The 21,858-nt window shown below is 39.1% G+C and overlaps 1 protein-coding gene across 1 annotated transcript; it reads left to right on the top strand.

Annotated features, from left to right (window-relative positions):
• The first annotated feature begins 238 nt into the window (after positions 1 to 238).
• Slc30a4 (solute carrier family 30 member 4) lies at positions 239 to 21,428 on the top strand. Its single transcript, XM_052183441.1, has 7 exons — positions 239 to 924; positions 8,420 to 8,566; positions 12,726 to 12,879; positions 14,435 to 14,639; positions 15,266 to 15,371; positions 16,441 to 16,575; positions 17,226 to 21,428. The coding sequence occupies exons 1-7, from the start codon at positions 534 to 536 to the stop codon at positions 17,378 to 17,380; spliced, it is 1,293 nt and encodes a 430-aa protein (XP_052039401.1). The 5' UTR covers positions 239 to 533; the 3' UTR covers positions 17,381 to 21,428.
• Positions 21,429 to 21,858: the final 430 nt, after the last annotated feature.

Genomic DNA, 21,858 nt, shown 5'->3' with positions numbered 1-21,858 from the left:
AGTGACACCCAGCTCCGGAGGGACCTTTCCGCGGCACACCCGGGGGCTCAGAGCGCACGGGACCGCAGAGCCCCGAGAGGCGGGGCCCGGAGGGCGGGGCGGGGCGGGGGGCGACGCGCGACCACGCCCCCTCCGCGCGCCCCCAAGCGGCGGCCTGCGTGTCCGCGCCGACCCCTCCCCTCGCGCCTCGCGGGCGCACGCGCCGCCTCGCGCAGGGGCCGGAGGAGGCCGGGCCTGTCAGACCCCGCGGCCGGCCTCCCAGCGGCGCGGGGCGGGCGGGTGCAGCGGCTTGGGCTCGGCCTCGGTCCCTGGCCCGGGTCGCAGCAGCTCGAGCTCTCCCGGGCGGGGATGCGCGGCGGCGGCGGCCGCGACCCGCAGGTAACAGAGCGCCGCTGGGTCCGGAGCTGGCGCGCGGCCGGGGCGCGGCGACAGTAGCGGGTCTCGTTCTCCCCACGATGGGCAGGGACGCGCCGCGCTGCCCTGAGGAGCCCGAGCGCCGGTGAAGGCGGAGTCGCCGGCCGCCCTCCGCTGCCATGGCCGGCCCCGGCGCGTGGAAGCGCCTCAAATCCCTGCTGAGGAAAGACGACGCGCCGCTGTTCTTAAATGACACCAGCGCCTTCGACTTCTCGGACGAGGTGAGCGACGAGGGGCTTTCGCGCTTTAATAAACTTCGAGTCGTGGTGGCCGACGACGACTCGGAAGCCCCGGAAAGGCCTGTGAACGGGGCGCACCCGGCGCTCCAGGCCGACGATGACTCCTTATTGGACCAGGACTTACCTTTGACCAACAGTCAGCTGAGTTTGAAGATGGACCCCTGTGACAACTGCAACAGACGGCGCGAGTTGCTGAAGCAGAGGAAGGTGAAGACCCGGCTGACCATCGCGGCCGTCCTCTACTTGCTTTTCATGGTCGGAGAGCTTGTAGGTGAGTTGTGTCGCCCACTCACTTGCCTTTGACTTTGTCCAGCTGTTAGCAACGCCTAAGGTGAGGTGGAAACTTTGTTTTCGGGAAGTTTGCTGGGTATCGAGACATTCTAGACGTTCGTAGTAGGTCCGTATGAAAGGGACTCGGGATTCCAAAGTGCAGTTCCCGTGAGCGCCCACTGATAGCTTGCAGGTGTATCCTGTAACCCCCTTAAACAGTGTGCCCTTTACTGTAGGGTTTAGGGTGTTATCTTGACTGTCTATCATGTAACTTCTCCTTTTACAGATTCTGATAAGATGCCAGGTTAATCTTTCAACGTCTAAAATAATTCTGACATGGATTAGAATCAGAATTTTATAGTATTAAGGGAAGTTACTGAACACCCTTCTATTTTCACACACAGGAGTTCTGAAGGGATTAAATTATGAGAACTTTTATTGGGAAAGGAGAGAGCCATCTACAGTACCAGACTTTTCTGTCTACATTTTGGTTATTTGATGCTTATTTATGCCATTTCCTTTTGAGCTTATAGCAAAGGCTTTACAAAACTCTATACAGCCAACTAACTAACTAAAAGTTCATTATTAAAAGGCGTATCTACAGTGAGCTAGAGGTCTCCCCACAGCTGCAGGAGCTAGGGGGAGCTTCTTTCTCATTTTTTAAATGATTTCAGATAATAATTTCTCACTCTGAGGTTCTTAGTTTAGATCTTATTTTTACTATCACATTAGTTTATAGTTGTCCCTTCATATCCAAGGTGGATTGTTTCCAGAAGTCCCCTCTAGAAACCTGAATCTCAGGTCGCCTCATCCAATGATGCCTTATGTAAAGGTCCCTTACGTAAAGAAGTAGTTATTTGCATATAACCTACATATACCTCCTTCTGTACTTTAAATCATTTGGAAATCACGTTGGCTACAAAATACAAAATAGCTGTTGTGTAAGTAGTTGTTCTGAAGCAGTGAGAGACTGATGAGCAGAGCAAGTCTGTGAGTGGCGAATGCTGAGGCAGTCTTACTTTTTCAGATGTTTTCCATTTATGATCAACGGGATCCGTGGATGCAGTGCTCACATAGAGGGAGAACGAACTGCCAACTTCTTAGTGGCAGTTTCTAAAGTGGCATTAACAGAGGAGATGCTTCTCTCGTGCTGCCTCTTATGAGGAGCCATAACAAAAAGAGACCTGGCAGCCCAGATTTAAATGCAGAGTGCAGAAGACTAAAGTGATTCCCTGCTTGCTGTCCGTCATTCTTCCTCTGTGACTCTGCTGTGCTGGTTATCTCTCTTTTCTCGGGCTCCCTCTCTCCTGCCCTTAAGGCTTCCATAAATAAGAGTAGCTTCCTCAAAGGTCTTCAAACTTTTGTCGACTATACAATAAGAAAATAGACGGTGGTAAAAATACTACACATGTGGACATAGGTATGTGCATATCCGTATATACGAGTATATATATATAATATATATATATATATATCAAACACAAATTGTATATGCTATATTCTAATGTCTTCATTTATCTCTCAGTCCACTAATAGACTAGATGTGGCACACCCATCTTCCAGCTTTTTCAGAAATATTTATTTAATTTTAGTTATGTATATGTGTGGAGGGTGTGGGTGATTGGGGGGCGAATGTGTGCTGGTGAGTGTGTGCAGGTGCCTAGAGGCATCAGATCCCCTAGAGCTGAAGCTACAGGTGATTGTGAACTTCCGGGTCTAGGTGCTGGGAACCAGAACAAGAGTAGCATGATCTCCCCACAGTGAGCCTCTCCAGCCTCTGGCCTGAGCTTTTATATTCCTGCCTTTTCCCAGATTGTCCCTTGGCTGCTTGTTAGTCATATTTCATTTCAAAAGGCATCTCAGAAAGATTTGTGTTTAACTGTTGGGATAAACCTCTGCATCTTCCTATTTGAACTCTATATGTCTTTTATTTGTTTAATTTTTTTTTGGCTGAAATATAAGCTGACATCCTAATGCCTAAAACAGTAAATGATACAAATTAGACATAGTAAATGAGCTTTTGTTGAATTTTTAATTGCATTTTTAAAATTCTTCAACATTTTACACTGCTTATAGTGAATTTTAATCATTTTACACGCCCTTCTCTTACATCCCTGCTCCCTTTCACACTGGAACCTGTCTTCCCAACAAGGCTCCCACTTTCCTGTCTTGTTGGGTATGTGACCCACTCACTGACTTTAATTGGGGTTTGAGCATTGGGGAAAATTAGTCATGAAGCATGGGGCACTCACCAGTGAGTGCACACTGAAGAAAGTGACACCCTTCTGCACATACATTGACTGTCAGTAGTCCCTCAGGGAGGGGTGCAGCCCTATAAATCTTCTCTCTTCCTGGTTGAAATGTTGACAGGGCCAAACCTGTTTCAGATCTTGATCAGGTAACCATGGTGGCACCAAGTCCATGACAGCTATGTCATATACAGAAGACATCTTTTTGTGGCACATCTTTCATTCCTCCAGCTCTGAACTTTTTTTCAGCCTCCTCTTCCACATGTTCCCGAGCCTCAGAGAAGGTGGTATGGAGGTTCTATTTAAGGAATTGTTCTGTTGGAGAATTATAAATGTGTAATATAAAATGCAAAGATGATAAGCTGCAGTCAGAACATGATCTCATGACTTCAGCAGACTAAGATCCAGGGACATCTCAAACTCAACAAAATGAAAATAGTCACCATTCAGACTTTTTGAAATTGATATTGAGTATTTGAGGTTAGTCACATTAATCATAATTTTCTCCCATGAAATTAATTTAGATATAATTCCACTTAAGTAAAACTTAATATTTAATTATCCTGACTTCTCATTTCCAGAGGCTCTTACTCAGTAAAAATTTTTCAAAAACCACAATAGGTATTTCTTTTCCAATTCTGATTTAATATCTAAATATAGAATCTTTCATTAAATAATATAGAAATGATAGGAACTGTAGTGCTCAGAATGTTACCTAGAATTAGACTTGATCTAGTAGAGTGCTTATTAAACTGTATCTAAGAACTTAGAAATAAATCATCTTATATAGGAAATGAGCTAATAAAAAAACAGAGTCATTTAAAGATTCAGAGAGGAGACTTCATTTTGGATCTTGGTTACCTCTATCTCACTCCTGACACGGAACAGTGTCTGTCCTTTCCTCCCTTCCCTTCATCAGGTCTCCTTTGAGGACGTACATGTTAATTTGTGTGCACTGTCCTGCATGGTCTAAATATGGAGAACAAAACTGTTATTATCTGAAGTTCTTTAGCTAATCTAGGAGATAAACATTACAGGAATAAGCAAGTGATTACATTTTAAATTCAGATACTCTTAAGCTCCTGAAGAAAAGAATAGACATACTAACCAGTAGTATACCATTTTTGCATGGGATAGGAGCATTTAAAAGCAGCAAAAAGGATATTAGGAATCATCCAAGCAAAGAAAACAGCACAACAAAGGTCACAAAACTTTGAGTTCTTTTAAGAAACTGAAAGAAGACCAGTGTGACTGGAGTGTGGTTGGCATAAAGGAAGGAGGCAGGTAGACCAGATAAACAAGTCCTGAGAGACCGACCACATTGAATGAGTGCAGTTTTTGTTCTAATTCAGTGGACGCTGGTGAAGAGCTCTAAGAAAGAAAGTGACTTCTTAAAAGATCATGGATGTTCTGTGAAGAAAGGAATGGGAGTACAAGGATGGGAGCAGACTTGGAGAGCTCCTGGCTAGAAACAAACTAGACTAGATACAGAAAGGCGTCCTGATGGAGAAACAGTCTCCAGGAAGGATGAACAGAACTGTCACATGTGGACATTGAGGATAGAGCAGGTCAGGGATGAGCCTGAATTTCTCTCTAACCAGATAGATACATAAGGAGACAGCATTTTGAAGAGGAAAGAGAATGCAGACCAAGATTGGGGTATGGACTCAAAGGCTGTTTTAAACATGTTTACTTGCATGCTTATGAAGACTGGTCAAGTGGAAATGTCTGGTGGGCTAGTAAATATGAGCCTGTGCTTTAGAAGATGTGCCAGCATAATAGATGATGTCCCCAAATTAGGCAAAGAGACCTGAGATCCCACATCTTGAGGAACTTCAACTTTAGGAAGTCAAACAGAGGCAAACAGGTGTTCCAAAATCCAAGGAAATAAACTTCATCAGCCCCCCCCTTATCATTGATGTCACTTTCTACTTTTTAATAGATTACAACAGCCATATCCAAAGTTATTAAATGGAAAATTCAAGAACTAAACAACCCATGTTTAAATTGTTCACTGCTGTGTAAGTATTATAATGGAATCTCAGAGTCCTGCTCCATCCTGCCCAGGATATGAATCAGCTCTTTGTGTAATGTGTTCACATGTAACTTTTATTATGGTGTATTGTTACAGCCATTCTATTTTATTATTAGTTATTATGTTACTTTCTTACTGTGTCTACCTAATAATCTAAACTTTATCTTAGGTTTGAACATGTATATACATATGTACATGTATGTATATATGTATACACATGTATACACATATAATGTATATAATGTACATATATGTATATATTATACATATATAGCTATAAATGTATATATACATATATCACATGTATTGCATACATGTATATATATATAATGTCTATATATGTGTGTATATATATACATATATATATATATATATATATATATATATATATATATATATATGCAATGTACATTATTTGGTACTATCTAAGATTTCAGGTGTCTAGTGAGGATCTTCAAATCTATGCTCCAGAATAAGTTGAGGAGGACTCCTATATTTCACATCGGAAATAAGAGATCTTTTAGGGGTTCTTTTTGTTTTGTTTGGTTTGGTTTTTTGGTTTTTTTGAGACAGGGTTTCTCTGTATAGCCCTGGCTGTCCTGGAACTCACTCTGTAGACCAGGCTGGCCTCGAACTCAGAAATCCACCTGCTTCTGCCTCTCAGAGGGCTGGGATTACAGGTGTGCACCATCACTGCCCAGCTAAGAGGTCTTTTTAGATGAAAACCATCTTTTGGACTCGTTAACTAAAAAAACATATTTTACATGTTTCCATTGGAACTAAAAACATAAAGATATACAGACTGACTTTTAGGTAAAGAACTGGTATATTTTGCCCTATTTCAAAGTATCTCTTAAACTGCATTAAAGGGATTTGACTTGCTGAAGGAGGGGATAAGTCCACACAGATGGGGAAAACTAAAGAGAAGAACAATAGCAAAAATCTTGGAAACTGGAAAATAAACAGAGTAACTGACTTACTACACTCAAAATTCCAGCACCTCAGCTGAGAACCAACTCAGGCCACACCACAATAGTGGTCCTCAGTTTTTGCTGTGCATCACAGCCATTAGAGAACCCAAAGTCCCAACCTCAGAAGGTCCAATAATGGAGGCTTGGGATAAGCCAGAGCATGTATTAATGTATGTATTATAAGACAGTCTTGCTACGATGTAACCCTAGCTGGCCTGGAACTCGGTATGTCAACCAGGCTAGCCTCATACTCAATGAAATGTATCTGCCTCTACCTCCTTAGTGCTGCTATTAAAGGCATGCTCCACCATGCCTGGCCATCATTTGCATTTTTATTAGAATCCAGGGGGATGCTAATGCTACCCCCTTAGGACAGCTGCACTATAGAGCATTCCAAGCAGGCCAGACTCAGCTGTGCCAGGTGCCTCTGGAATTATGTATGTACCAACAGGCTAAAATAAGGAAAGCTAGTTTAAAAACCTTTTTAAAACCAGTTATAATTATATAATTAGTATCCTCAGAGATAAGATCACATATCTAGAAAAGAATAGTTTGTTCTACAAAAGAAATTCAGGGTAAAGGAAAAAAATAAAAACCTGTTGAACAATAACCTAAAAGGAACTTGAAAACAAGAAAACAAAAACTCATAGAAAAGTTAGAAAATAAGGATCAGTCATGGTAATGTATACCTTATGTCAGTGTTTGGGAGGCGGAGGCAGGCAGATTTCTGAGCTCAAGGCCACCTTGGTCTCCATAGTGAGTTCCAGGCCAGCCAGGGCTACATAATGAGACCCTGTCTCAATCAATCAATCAATCAATCAATCAATCATTGATCAGTAATAGAAAATTAATTCAAATACTCCCAGAATAAAATAAAATTACTAATAGGAGAAAAAAGAAAATGTACATGTGTGTGTGTGTGTGTGTGTGTGTGTGTTCATGTACATACATACATACAATACTTGTGTGATTATCTCCCACTTATACATGGGGATATAGTTCAAGATCCCTAGTAGATGCCTGAAATCACAGATTGTACCAGACCTTAATACATATTGTCTTATGTTGCCATAACTAAATATCACAGACTAAGTAACTTATAAAGTAGAAAAATTTATTCACCTCGTGTTTGTGAAGACTGGAAATTTCAAGATCAAGAGGCTGCATTTGTTGAGGTCCTTTTCATCATCTCAAAACAGTACTGATGGTCACATGATAAGGAAGATGTTCCTCAGTCAGATCTCTTTCCTCTAAAGCCATAGTCTTATTGAAATGAGGCTCTGACCTTAGATTCTCACCTAACATTACCACCCAGCCATCAGTTTAAAGTTCCAACCTCTTAATATCTCAAAATGGAGATGAAACATCAACATGAGTTGTGGTGGACACATTCAAAATCTAATACACACACACCATACTTATTCCTATTCCATCAATTTCACCATATTTTTCTTTTGTTCCTCTTTAAAGAGATGATTATAAGCTAAACTAATTTTTACTCTTTGGGTTGTGTTAGTATGAACTTTATAGAATTCTTCTATGTCATTTCATGTTCAACCCTCTCTGAATAACAGAAAGCTTACCTTCTTTCTCCTTTATTGTGGTATTTAGATATGGTAGCTATCAACTCGCTGTATTCATAGAATTAATAAGTTGAGAAAAACTTATCCCCCATCCTCCTTTTATTTTTACTGCCAATTTAATGTTTAACTTTATGAAGTAATGAACACTGAAGACCCTGTTAGTAGAAATAGGGTTTTTCACCAGAAATTTGAGCAGTGGTCCTTCCATACCTAAAGATTCCATATCTGCAGGTGCTACATCTATGTTTCAGCTGGAAAATATTTGAAAAAAATATCTGTATAGGATATATACAGACTTGTTTTCTTGTAGTATTTCCCTAAATAATGCAGTGCAATAATTACATTGTATTAGATGGTATCAGTAACCTAGAAATAATATAAATGTGTATAGTTTTATATGTACAGGCTGTATACACCATATTATATAAGATATTTGAACATGCACAGATTTTGATACCTAAAGGTGTTTCTGGAACAATCCTTACATGAGCTGAAGGATATGACATCTATGCTATTTTGCATGAAACTTTAGAATATTTTGATATAGTTGTAACAGGATAGAAACTTAGTTCACAGTTACGTTTTGCAGGATGTTACACATTTTGAGTTTAATGGTCTCCTTTTCGTAGTTACCCTTCCTTCCTTCTCTTTCTCCCAGGTGGATACATGGCAAACAGCTTAGCAATTATGACGGATGCACTTCATATGCTAACTGACCTTAGTGCCATCATTCTCACCCTGCTTGCTTTGTGGCTGTCCTCAAAGTCACCAACCAGAAGATTTACCTTTGGATTTCATCGTCTAGGTAGGTAACTTGTTTATTTTGGCTTATAATATTTTAATGTAAAGCCATAATGAACTATGATCCTGATTAACTGAAATATTTAAGGTAATAATGGGTTTGAACAAAGCAAGTGAAAATAAATAATGAGACTTATCCAAAAATCTATCTTCTGTGGAACATCCTGCTAGGACTCCCTAAATAGTTTATACAGAATTATGAATATGCCATTATAAAGAGGCTTACTGCCGGGCAGTGTTGGTGCACATCTGTAATCCCAGTACTCTGGGAGGTAGGGGCAGGTGGATTTCTGAGTTCGAGGCCAGCCTGGTCTACAGAGTGAGTTCCAGGACAGCCAGGGCTATACAGAGAAACCCTGTCTCAAAAAAAAAAAAAAACCAAATCCAAAAATAAAAATAAAAATAAAAATAAAAATAAAAATAAAAAAAATAAAGAGGCTTACTTTCCAGTTTACTGAACTGAGAAAAACTAATTGGGTGACTCACTAATAAGCCTTTGCTACTTTTTTTTACTTTAAAATTTTCAACTGAAGCTCATATTAAATATTTTCATCATATGTTCAACATATGCTATGTGACTGGCTTTACACTGTATCAATGTTATTCAGCAAATACACCCATAATATTTCATTTAGAAGGGTTTAAAAACTTATATTATTACCAACCTTACTGTTGCTGTGGTTTTAAACTTACTTACTCTAAAAATACATAAAATTACTATTTGAACTATTACATGACATGCCATATCCATAGATATTGGCATATAACCTCCAAATTAGGAATTTTCTGGTTTGAAAAGTTCAGCATTTAATAGTGCACATTAAATAATTGAGATAAAAATAATATTATTTGGCTTTTTTGAGTAAAAAGTGGATACTGGCTATTGCTTGGAGAATCTACTAAGGAAGCAGAAAATAGGGCTAGAAATGGGCACTTTATCAATGAACCTAATCAAACACTATCTCTAGTAGTCAATATTAGCATGGTTTAATCACAATTTTCATGTTCGGTTGTATAGATGTTTTCTGTCTGCTCCTAGAGATAACACTTTCTGGGACTGGAGAGATGTCTCAAGAGTGCATATTATTTTTAAATTTTATTTTTAAATAATGATATTCTTTGATTTTTATGCTTATTTCTATTTTATGTTTATAGGCATTTGGCCTGCATGTATGTCTGTGAACCACTTATCTGCCTGGTACCCAGGGGGCCAGAGAGGGCATCAGATCCTCTGGAACTGGAGTTATAGACAGTTATGGGCCTCTGTGTGGGTACTGGAAATTGAACCTGGCTCCATTGGAAGGAGCAACATGTTCTCTTAATTCCTGTGCTATCATTCCAGCCCTATCCCTATCTGTATGGCTCTTACAGAAGAATTTAGTTCGTAGCACCCACAAGAGCAGCTAGCAGCTGCCTATAACTAAAGCACCAAGGTGAACAACTGCCTCTTAGCAGTCATCTGCACTCACATACATATATCCACACACAGATACACATATACACACAGACACAGTGTTTATTGATTGTAGCCTTTTAATTGGTGTTTTCAAACACCTGTGAAAGGCAGCAAAGAAACTAATAGCTTGATTCAAATCCTGGCTGTCTCACTTCCTAACAATCTGACTTTTTGCAAGCTCTGTAACATCTTCATGCTTCCATTTTCAGTCTGTAAAGGATGCTATAATAATGTCTCCCACATAAAATTATTAAGGGCAGTAAATGAATTACTATTTGGAAAGCATTCAGTACAGTGCCCAGCACTTTAAAGGAATTTTCATTCTTTATTTAATCTACTTCACTCATTCTCTGAAAAAAGTTAAAATGAACTCAAGGCTTCTTAGTAGCATGTATGTATGCATACAGAAAGGCCAGTGTAAATTATTTGGAATATACAGTCTTGAAAATATTGGGCTAATTTTTATCATTATTTGTTAATAGTCTACATTCTGTGGTACAACAGAATTTGTGCTTCTTATAAGAAAAATGCTGAGGGCCAGTGGAAGTGGCCCTCATCACCCTCTTCTCTTAGGGCTATCACCAGTCTCTTCAATTGCTGCAGATTTTTTTTTCCTTCATGTATAGCTGTGGATGGTGTGAAATCATTCTGTTTGTTCTTTTTTGTTTGGTTGGTTTTGGATTTGGTTTTTTCGATACAGGGTTTCTCTGTATAGCCCTGGCTGTCCTGGAACTCACTCTGTAGACCAGGCTGGCCTCGAACTCAGAAATCCGCCTGCCTCTGCCTCCCAGAGTGCTGGGATTACAGGTGTGCACCACCACCACCTGGCCCTGGTTTTTCTTTATTTACAATACACTACAACAGCAGCAGGTTTATGTGGGGAGAGAGAAAGAGAGGACTAAAACCTTATGTGTTGTATTTAAATGTCTGGATTTATTTGATTATGGGCATATCACTTTACTCTGAGAGCTAATACTACAGGATTTAATGAAACCACGATGAAAGAGATCCCATAAATTTTTAGGAGGAAAAAGATTCTCTTCTAAGGGAGTATGTCATTCTGAAGACAGCAACTCCCATCCTGCTTTGTCCTTTCTGCCTTTCTCTGTATAGATTATTTTAGCAATTGTCTTTGTTTATGTGAAGTTCTTCCAGCTCTTCAGGGACTGTACTGATCTAAAGACTATAGTAAGCAGCATTATTTGTGGTTAGGATAGAAGTGTTTATGATGTGATCATTTAAACCCTCAGCCTATGTTAATGGTAAGATGATAGCACAGGTATTATTCATAATGTTTGCTGAACAGATATCATGCTCAGAGCCAGCTAGATATGTCTTGGGCAACATTTTGCTTTAGCTATTCTGTATAGTTTGTTGCTTTATGCACTGATACTAGAGAAACAGGAAGCATTTCCTTCATACAAGCATCAAAAAATATTAACTTTTCTACCTAGTTGTGGTTCATTTTAGCAGCTTCCTCCTTCCTATATCAAAAGCTGTGCCTTTTATTATTTACATCTTATTGCAAATTTAATCACATCACCTGAACTTTTACTGGAAAAGAGTTGAGTTCTAAAACTTGCTAGAAATGGGAGTTTAAGTTGAGGCATAAGGAAGGCATGACTGAAGTGGTTAACACTGGATACCAGCATGACCATAGTTGGCACTGGAGTGTGGTGTATCTGGTGATGAGAAAGCAGGATAGGAATAGCAATTTGGAATAAAAGAGAGGAAACCAAAAGACAGACTCTGAACCATGGACTGCTGAAAATTCTAGTAACATCAGCTTGAGTGCAGTTAGGGTCTCTGGCTGAAGTGATATAAGCACTAATTTAGAAGACCTAGGTAAATCCAAGATACCCCACTGTTGTTTTCTTCCTGTCTTCTATTGGAAGAAGACAGGAAAGAATGGAAAAGAAAGCGAAAGAGAGGATATCTGTGTGTTCATCTTATTTTTATAGATCTCTGGAACATGTCTTAGATATTTGCTTAGTTCTTTCTGACAATGGAAAGACAAATGCCATGTAACTTTAGTGGAATATACTCATTATTGGCATTATAGCATTAGCAAAGCAAATACTTACACTAGACCAGTAACTTAAGCAACACCCACAGACACATATATGCTTCTGTTGTGAGTGGTCTATGTTGTTGAGACAAATAGTTATTCGTTAACTGAATGAGTATCCATTAGTTACTAATAAATGAGTGAACAAGGTTACAGAGACATAGTGACTCTTGTGTGCACATAGACACAAATATAATCACAAATTTTAGTAAATGCTATAAAGAGAAAGAAAAAAAGACACTGTGTCAGAGAATAACAAAGGATCCAGTATTTCCACATAATCTTTGAAGCTTCTACTTTGGCATTGTCATGTATTTATAAATGTACAATAACTTTGATATTTTATAGTACAACAAACTTCGATAAGTTTTGTATATTTTAGGCCATTTAAATTTTCTTTTTCTGTATCAGTTTTACCTTGTGAATGTAGATATGAATAGAGAGGATAGGGATGAGTTAGTTAAGGATCTAAATCATTCAAGCTGCTAAATAGTTTAAAAAAATGTTGTATGACAAAAATAACAGTGCTTTTTCCTCCATAGAGGAATGAAAATGTAAGTAAAAGACTGAACAATGTTTAGTTGGTATGAAGTATAACAGCCCTGCTGAAGATGCCTGCATTTTCTGTCTTCCTTGTAGAGGTTTTGTCGGCCATGATCAGTGTAATGCTGGTGTATGTACTTATGGGATTCCTTCTATATGAGGCTGTGCAGAGGACGATCCATATGAACTATGAAATAAATGGTGATGTCATGCTCATCACTGCAGCTGTTGGAGTTGCAGTTAATGTCATGTAAGCACAATATTTTTTACATACTATGAGCCAAAAGATTATTGTGTATGCATGTATTCAGACTATAGAATATTTTCATATTTAAAAATATAGTAAGTCAGTTTTACTTAGAAGTATAATAAAATGGAGGGTTATAAATTTGTTAGTTTGCTCACGCGTCTCAGAATTTAACACTACGGAATTTAAGTAGAACCAAGTGTGTTATTTAATATTTAATACTTTTATGTTAGCTACATTTTAAGGGGGGTTGCATTTTATTTTACTTGTGTGGGGGGCACATACATGCTATTGTGCATACATGGAAGTCAGAGAACAACATATAGGAGTCATTTCTCTTCTTTGACCACATGGATTCCAGGAATCAGTCTCACATTGTCAATCTTAGCAATAAGCACCTTTACCTGCTGAACTATCTCACCAGTCTGTTAGTTTTTAAAATCATTTTTCTGGTGCACGCCTGTAATCCCAGCACTCTGGGAGGCAGAGGCAGGCGGATTTCTGAGTTCGAAGCCAGCCTGGTCTACAGAGTGAGTTCCAGGACAGCCAGGGCTATACAGAGAAAACCTGTCTCGGAAAAACCAAATCCAAAAAACCAAAAAAAAACAAAAAACAAAAAACATTTTTCCTCCTCAAAACCACTGAACTCTGTTTTATCCTTAATCATTTAGAGCAGAAGTTAGCAGACTTCCTATAAAGAACAGATAGGCTGTAGTAGAGCTTAGAAGTAAAGCACTGCCTAGCATGCATGAGGCCCTAGGTTGACCCCTGCACTTCCAATACAACAAAAAGGCTGGTTAGTAAGTATTTTAGGCTTTGAGAGCTTCACAGTTTAATTTGAAGTGAAGGAACGCTGATGTTAAGAACAAAAACAGCTATATTCACTGTGTGAACAAATATGTATGCCTGCATTCTAATAAAACTATCTTAAAAACTAGTCAAATATGGTCTAGTGCCCTTAGTTTACAAATCACTATCTAATGGCTTCTATTCAAATCTAGAATAAAAATCAAAAGTTTCTACAGTTGCCTTCTTAAATAAAACCCATGTGGCCCTCCTGCCTCTCTCCCAGCACTCCCTGTGCTCCTTATCTTAGCCACAGTGTTGTACGGTTTCAGTACATGAAGCACATTTTCATTTCAGGCCTTTGCCTGCTGCTCTGCCTAGAATATGCAGCCACCATCTGCTCTTGACTTCTGCAAGTCTCTGCTCAAATGAAGTCGGCAAGAGCCCTTCTGTGCCCACCCACCCTACCCACCACCCGCTCATCCACCCACCCACATGCTCACCTGGCCCTCATCTCCCATACTTGCACAGAGTTGTATACAAAGCTCTTTCCAAGGCTTTTCACATGAACCAGCTGTGTCTCAGTGTGTATTTGCTTGCACCTCTGATATCCAGAGCGTAAGCTCCATAAACCTAAATAATACTTGCTGTGTAGCAGGTGCTTAAATCCTATTAAATGACTGTTCTGCATTGCTCCATTACTGTCTGAATAGTAATAAATGTTTTATCAGTAGTTTTAGAGAAATAATATGTTTTCTTTCATTTCTAACAGAATGGGGTTTCTGTTGAACCAGTCCGGTCACCAGCACTCTCACGCTCATTCCCACTCCCTGCCTTCAAATTCCCCAAGCATGGCATCTAGTGGACACAACCCTGGGCAGGACAGCTTGGCAGTGAGAGCTGCGTTCGTACACGCCCTGGGGGATTTGGTACAAAGTGTTGGCGTGCTTATAGCTGCATACATCATACGATTCAAGGTAAGATTTTACACTTCCTATTTCAAATTATTTAATTTGGTATTTAAAAAGCTAGTTGTCTCTTATCAATATACTGAACACTAATGCCTTTCTATTCATTTTTCACTGGTATAAGATTAATTGGTGTAGTTACTTATTATCAGTAAGCACAATGGTATCACCCTGCCAGCTGATTTACCTATAGTTAACTTTAATAGCACCTTCACTATAAAACTCAATGTTAACCCTTGTCACTGAACCATTAGATAACAGGTTGTGCACTGAGGTTCTCAGCTTTTCAGCATCTCTAAACTTTAATTCAGTTCTCTTCAATATGAGTACTTTAGTCCAGGTGACTGATACAATTCTCTCCAGCTTCAATATCTTATGCTTCTGAGTGAAGGATTCAGAGAAGCCACAGAGGAGAATAGACACAATGATTAACTTTCTAGAAAAAGACAAATGAGGCAAGTCATTTGAACAATCTTAAGAATAAAGATGTTTCTCAATTACAGTATCCAAGTTTTAGAAGTATTTTCCAATCCTGATAAACAAAGACAAAGCAGGGACCTGTTTCTTGCTCCACTTTATAGTGTGTTAATGTCTGTCTCTGTTGAGTCATACAACTTTCATCTATTGCCTTCTAGCCAGAATACAAGATTGCTGATCCCATCTGTACTTATATATTTTCATTACTTGTGGCTTTCACAACGTTTCGCATCATATGGGACACAGTAGTGATAATACTGGAAGGTAAGCACTCATGAATACCCCACTGCAGGTTGCTTTATCCCTCCCCAGTAGAGGTTGAGTCAGAGGGTGCTCTGGACAGGAGCCATGTCTTGCATTTCGCTGATACTCTCTTGTGCATAGCAAACAAGAAGCAGTGCAGTCACACACTTAACCCTTTCAGCAGGTAAAGCAGACAGTGAGGTGAGCTAGGATATTTACAGACAAGAAAATGTTTGACAGCCAGTGTCATTCCAGCTAGGAAAAGAGTGCAGCTTTTGATTTTTGGCACAGTTATAACTTGTGGTTTATTTGATTCCTTCATCTCATTTAATTTGTGTCTTTGTAATACTTTTGACATCCTTGTCTTCCTGAGAGCATGAAGAAAAAAGTTCTCAGTGATAGCTTATTATTATCAAGTGTTTCTAAGATGGGCATAACTGTACAGGCCTGTAATCCCAGCACTTAGGACTCAGAGGAAAGTAGCTCTCTCTGAGTTCAAGGTCAACCTGATTTACATAGGGAGGTCCAGGCTAGTTGGTACTACATAGTGAAACCAGGTGGGGAAGGAGAAGAATTTTTTTCTATCTTAGCTTATTAAGATTAAACTAAGTGTTCTAACTTGATTGCTACTCCATTTTAGTGAGAATTGACATTTTAAAAGTATGTATTGCCGGGCGGTTGGTGGCGCACGCCTGTAATCCCAGCACTCTGGGAGGCAGAGGCAGGCAGATTTCTGAGTTTGAGGCCAGCCTGGTCTACAGAGTGAGTTCCAGAACAGCTAGGGCTATAGAGAGAAACCCTGTCTCAAAAACAAAAACAAAAAAAAAGTATGTATTGATCTCTCATATATTTCCTATATTTTTTGTAAGAATGTCTGTAATTTATCTTAAAGTGTAAACATATCTTAATGAATTCATTGGAACCGAATTTGACAAAGCCATTTGTTTTCTTTAAATGTAACTTAGAACTTTTCCTACTAAAGTAAACTTAACAAATTATATATTTGACAAAGCCATTTGTTTTCTTTAAATGTAACTTAGAACTTTTCCTACTAAAGTAAACTTACAAATTATATATTCCAAACTAATAGGTGTACCAAGCCATTTGAATGTAGATTACATCAAAGAGTCATTGATGAAAATAGAAGATGTGTATTCTGTGGAAGATTTGAATATCTGGTCTCTCACTTCTGGAAAATCCACTGCCATAGTTCACATGCAGCTAAGTATGTTGTTCATGGGGTTCATGGGGATGGGCTTCTGTCCTACAAGTCAGCATCTAAGCTTGTCATATGTCTGAAGATTTTTCTGATAAAAAGACTTAAGGAAGGGAGGAGGCTCTTCAAAAGCTGGATTGTAGGTGAAAGGGTAACATGGCTGGGAAGGAAATTCAGTGTCAGGGACTGGCACTACCATGCTTAATTCCCAGAACTCCAAATAGATAAATAAAAACATTTAAATTGGTTTACTTTTTAAAGAGAAGATGTTGCAAATTGATACCTGCCTGCATTTTAAAGATATTACATACTTTTGCTATGTCATCTTCTATATAATAAAAGCCGAACTCTTTATTTAAATCATTTCAGAGATTAGTAATTTTTTAAAATCAAAATAACATATGCACTTAGTTCTTAAGGAATATAAGTCTTTAAGCAAGAAGTTTGTAATGTGTGTAATCTTCTCTGTACTGAGCATAGACTGGAAAGGCTGAGATTATGAGAAGCTGCTCTGGGCTTAGAAACTGCCTTCTGCAGTCGCGGGGCTGGGGAGGATCAGATGAGTATATGCTTGTAGCGTGCTGTTGTTTCTTCTCTATCTCGTTTACTCATGTATGGCAATGCACAATAAATAATTTGATATTTTCTTGCTATTATAGTTCCTGGAAGTTCATCTAAATGGGAAGAAGTACAGTCCAAAGCTAAGCATTTATTACTGAACACGTTTGGCATGTACAAATGCACTATTCAGCTCCAGAGTTACAGACAAGAAGTGATCAGAACTTGTGCAAATTGTCAGAGTTCCAGTACCTGAGTGTATGTCCTTGGGGTCATCGGCCTTGTTTATCCTGCAGTACAGACTTGAGAGCAATAAATGCGAACCTGATGGAGCCCCTGACAGCTGGGTCCGTGTCAAGCACCAGTCTCCCCAAGACAGGCTCCGCTCTGACTGATCTGTGCATGATTTTCAGATTAAGAAGTCCCAAAGTACTGTTTACAGAGTGAGCTGTAACTCTGCAGATACCTCATTAGAAGACAATCCAAGACCATACTTCATAATTTGACAGAGTACGCAACATGTACAGGAAGACTCAGAATTCAGTATTTGCGTCTAAAAACTACTTTTTTCAGGCCTTTTATATGTAGTCAGTGCTAGCAAACTCAGTGTTGAATTATTTGGGATTTCTGTCTCTGTGTAATCTTGGCATCCAGTTTCTGGAATTGTGTTCCCTTTTTATAAAAATTATCCCTCAACTGATTTCCGAAAGTAATTATATCCAGAAAATGGAATAAGCATGTATTCCTAAGTGTTTCAGAACTGTCTTATTTCACAAATAACTTAAAAGCAAATTTTCCGGATAGTACTGGGTTTTGAATCTCAATATTTTTGATTATTTGTACTCTTGTCAGAAATATTCACATAATGTGGTCACTGACCTTAAGTTATTTAGGAAAACTTTAATATAATTATGGATGGCAGAAATTAGATTTAACCTCAAATTACCTTACCATATGATGATCTAAAACAGAGAAGCAAGGGATGGGCTGTAGAGTTTTGGATTCTATCTTCAGGAAAATCACTTCTGTGCTTTATGTAGAATTGTCTGAGGACAGTAGGAGACAGCAGAGTTTCAGCAGTTATCCACTGTCCTTTGAGAACCGCCAGCATTTGTTAGTAACCGCTGACTTAGCATCTTGTTCCCATGTGCACACCAGGTTGTCTGTGTGCATCACAGCAGGTTGTCTGTGTGCATCTTCCTATGGAAGGCTAAGGCTGAGGGCATTAATGACTACTGTGTGGAGTACCTTTGTTACTCCAGAGGAAATTTCTGTTACGATATAGGCTAGGAGTTCTCCATGGATTGTGGAAACCCCCAAAGTACAATCTTGAAGTTTTACAATAATGCCATAGCAGAAAGATCCAGAGGGGTTGGGCGGAGAAAGTTCTTTGAGAAAACGCAAGGTAAAAGGTTTTGTTTGTTTTGTCTCGTTTTGTTTTGTATGACCGTGTATGTGCACAGAAGAACTGAAATAAGGATAGACACTAAAGCTGTGTCTTTGGAAGCTACATAAATATTTCCAAGCTGGGAAGGCAATTGGCAGCAGTTGTGTTAAAGAATCAGTCATGAATGTTCGTGCTTCATTCTCAGGAGTTGCTTTGAGATGAGCTCACTTCAACCTAGACACTTTGTATGGCTCTTGTCTCCTCAGAGAATCAGAGTGGAGTAACACTGTCCCAATCAGGTTGTGAGGAGAAATCCCAATGGTGTGTAAATAAAGAATGGGAAGTTAAGACTTTCCCTGTATGTAAAAGTGAAAAAGAAAACTTGAGTTTTCCCAAAAGGTTGTTGGGAATTGATAGGATCAAAACACAGCTGATGTTTCTCCATAAAACTCAATGGGTTGAATTCAAAGTTTACTTTGAAAAAACAAAGGGTTTACTTTGTTGAACTTTTATTGTGAGTCTATTTAAAATTATAAATATTTGAACGTCAAAATTTCTTAGAATATAAATGAAATAAAGCAGTGATTAGCATGAGTTAGATGACAGGCATTTAAGTGGCTGTCTGGGCATTTGTGGCCTTTATATACCTGGGGCAGGGGGAGGAAAATGTGGTTCTGTTTTTGTTTTTTTGTTTTGTTTTTTTTTTTCCGTGACAGGGTTTCTCTGTGTAGCCCTGGCTGTCCTGAACTCACTTTGTAGACCAGGTTGGCCTCGAACTCAGAAATCTGCCTGCCTCTGCCTCCCAAGTGCTGGGACTAAAGATATGTGCCACCACTGCCCGGCTGAAAATGTGCATTTTATACTTAACGTTTTCACACATCAGTTGAGCTCATTTCTTGTAAATATCCCTTTACCTTAATTTTGGCATATCTGGATTTTCATGTTGACTTAGTCCTTAATATATTTGGCTAAACAGCCTAAAGATCCATTTGAATATCAAGAAGGTTGTGTTCATAAAAAAGCAGAAACACTGACAACTTCTGTAAGTCTTAACTATCATATTCACTTCAGGTGGGCGTACCTGTGGTCTCTGCACTTCACTGTGGCAGCGGCAGCTAGACTTTGTGCTTCACGGGTCCACAAGATGGAAAGCTGGGTGATTGTTACTTGTTTAACGTGTCAGAACCCATAGAGGAAGGACATTAAGTCAGCAGTTACATCAGGGACTACACAGCTGTAAGATTTGACCTGTCTTTCTCCTCTTGAGACACAGTGCACCATGGCACAACCTCTCAGTTAGCTGTGAGAACTCTTTGCTCTGCACAAAAGCAGGAGATGCAGTGCTAATCTTGCACTGAGAAACATCAGGACAAAAAACTTGGCAGTTCTCCCCTGCAGATACTCTAAAGAGTATTTGCAGATAATTAGTTGCCATAGACATTAACCTATATTTTACAACTTCGGCATACCAAGAAATGCTACTGAGTAAGACATACTTGATAGACAGAACTGGAAGCTATTGTAATTCTTACAGGCAGCTATGCTAACTTTCCACAGCTAAAGGTCTTAATGTGAGCACAGATTTTCACATTCACAGCTTCCATCTGCACTGTTTACCAGAGTCACTAGATGTCTTGGTTTACGGTGTTTCTTTTCAGTTTGGGGTAGAGGTTTTTGTTTTTCTCTATGACATTATTTCCTGATTATATGACTTTCCGTATTCTGTCTTAAGCCCAGGTGGCCCACCTGTCAGTATTTGTCTTTAGGAGATCCTTCCCAGAGAGGACACAGTCAAGATCAGAAATACACGAGCATCTCTCTCATTTTTCAGAGAGAACTTTCAGCCAATACTTAGAAATGTGTTTCCAGGTGAGAAAGGCTTTTAAAACCTCAGATCATCCCCTGCCCAGGATTTCTTCATGGGAACATGGTAGAGAATATGAGACAGAAATAGACTGAGCAGCTACTGTGAAAAGCTTTGAGTTTCTCAAAATGCCAATCAGCATTCTTAGAGATTTTGATCCTGAAGCAATCTTCAGCTGCCTTTGGTTTTCTGTATTTATGACTATTGGCATATGATGTTCTTATAGAATCTGAACTCTTGCTGTTGACTGCCTTGTACGTAGCATAGTTGAAGGTACAGAATGTGCCATACATCCACTACTGCTCAGTTCATCTTTGGACCACTCTTAGTTACAAATGATCAATGACATCTCACTAGCTACTGTGCTGATTGGGGGAGGGGGGATCTGATCTCTAGGTAATTGGCTTAATATCTCTGTAGCCAGAATACCATTTGCAAACTCTAACTCCAGGTCTATCTAATGGATCCTATGGGCCAGGGCTTCAGATTTGATTTTGCAGTAGATATATTGTTTGTGATGTTAGTGGGAGCATGCAAACTAGAGAAAAAGAAAATGTGGGAATTCCTCAGTATTATGGGTTCTGGTTACAAAAGGTTTGTTGGAGACCGACAGTCATTTTCTGATTTTGTTAAGATTGTTAAATGTTTATGGAGACCTTGCCAGCTAAATCCGTGACAGTGTCCATTTAAATAGTACAATCGAGAATACCCTGAAATAAATGCAACCCAAAGTTGAAATGCCAGGATACCCCTTTTCTACCCAGGAGATATCTTATATTTGGAAAATGTCTGCCTCTCTAAATAAATATGTGATTAATAAGCCATATCACAGTTTAAGAAATTGTATATACTTTCCTGTATGCCCCTCCAAAATCCAAGTATTTTGCATATGATTGATTTTAGAAAGATTTTGAAGCTGGGCTTTATCTGTGTAATGAAGACCAGATTCTTTGTATATGTACTGTATTTGTAATTTTCAAATGAAATTTCCTATACAATTATTAAATAAAGTGTTGTTTTGCCTTGTGGTTTATTAAAATTTAAAATGTACAGTCCCCTAAATCTTTTCTATTTTCATTGATTAATTAATTAATTGATTAAACAGACTGATTTAAACTTCAGTGCCTTAAGTGTTTAAGAAATAAGTTTAAAAAAAAAAACTCCTAGATAGGATTTAATATTAAAAGAATCTTTCTCTCTTGGTGTCAATCACTTGCAATGCCCTGCATGACCAGAAATCTGCAAAGGGAACAGAAGCTGCTGTGTCGGTCAGATTGATGAGGACTGTGGAGGAGTCCTGAGGAGAAGAGCCTACCCACTGCAGTGTCCTGGCTCAGTGGGGAAAGCCCTCCTACCCAGATCTTGTCTGCAACTATTTTTGTTCCTCAAGAGCTAAAATCGGATTGTGCATCTCTAAATGTTTTGTTTTTTAGATTTGGTTTTTTCGAGACAGGATTTCTCTGTGTAGCCCTGGCTGTCCTGG

The sequence above is a fragment of the Apodemus sylvaticus genome, chromosome 5 (genome assembly GCF_947179515.1).
Source record: "Apodemus sylvaticus chromosome 5, mApoSyl1.1, whole genome shotgun sequence".
In the NCBI taxonomy this organism is placed as follows: domain Eukaryota; kingdom Metazoa; phylum Chordata; class Mammalia; order Rodentia; family Muridae; genus Apodemus; species Apodemus sylvaticus.
This window is presented reverse-complemented; position numbering and strand designations above follow the sequence as displayed.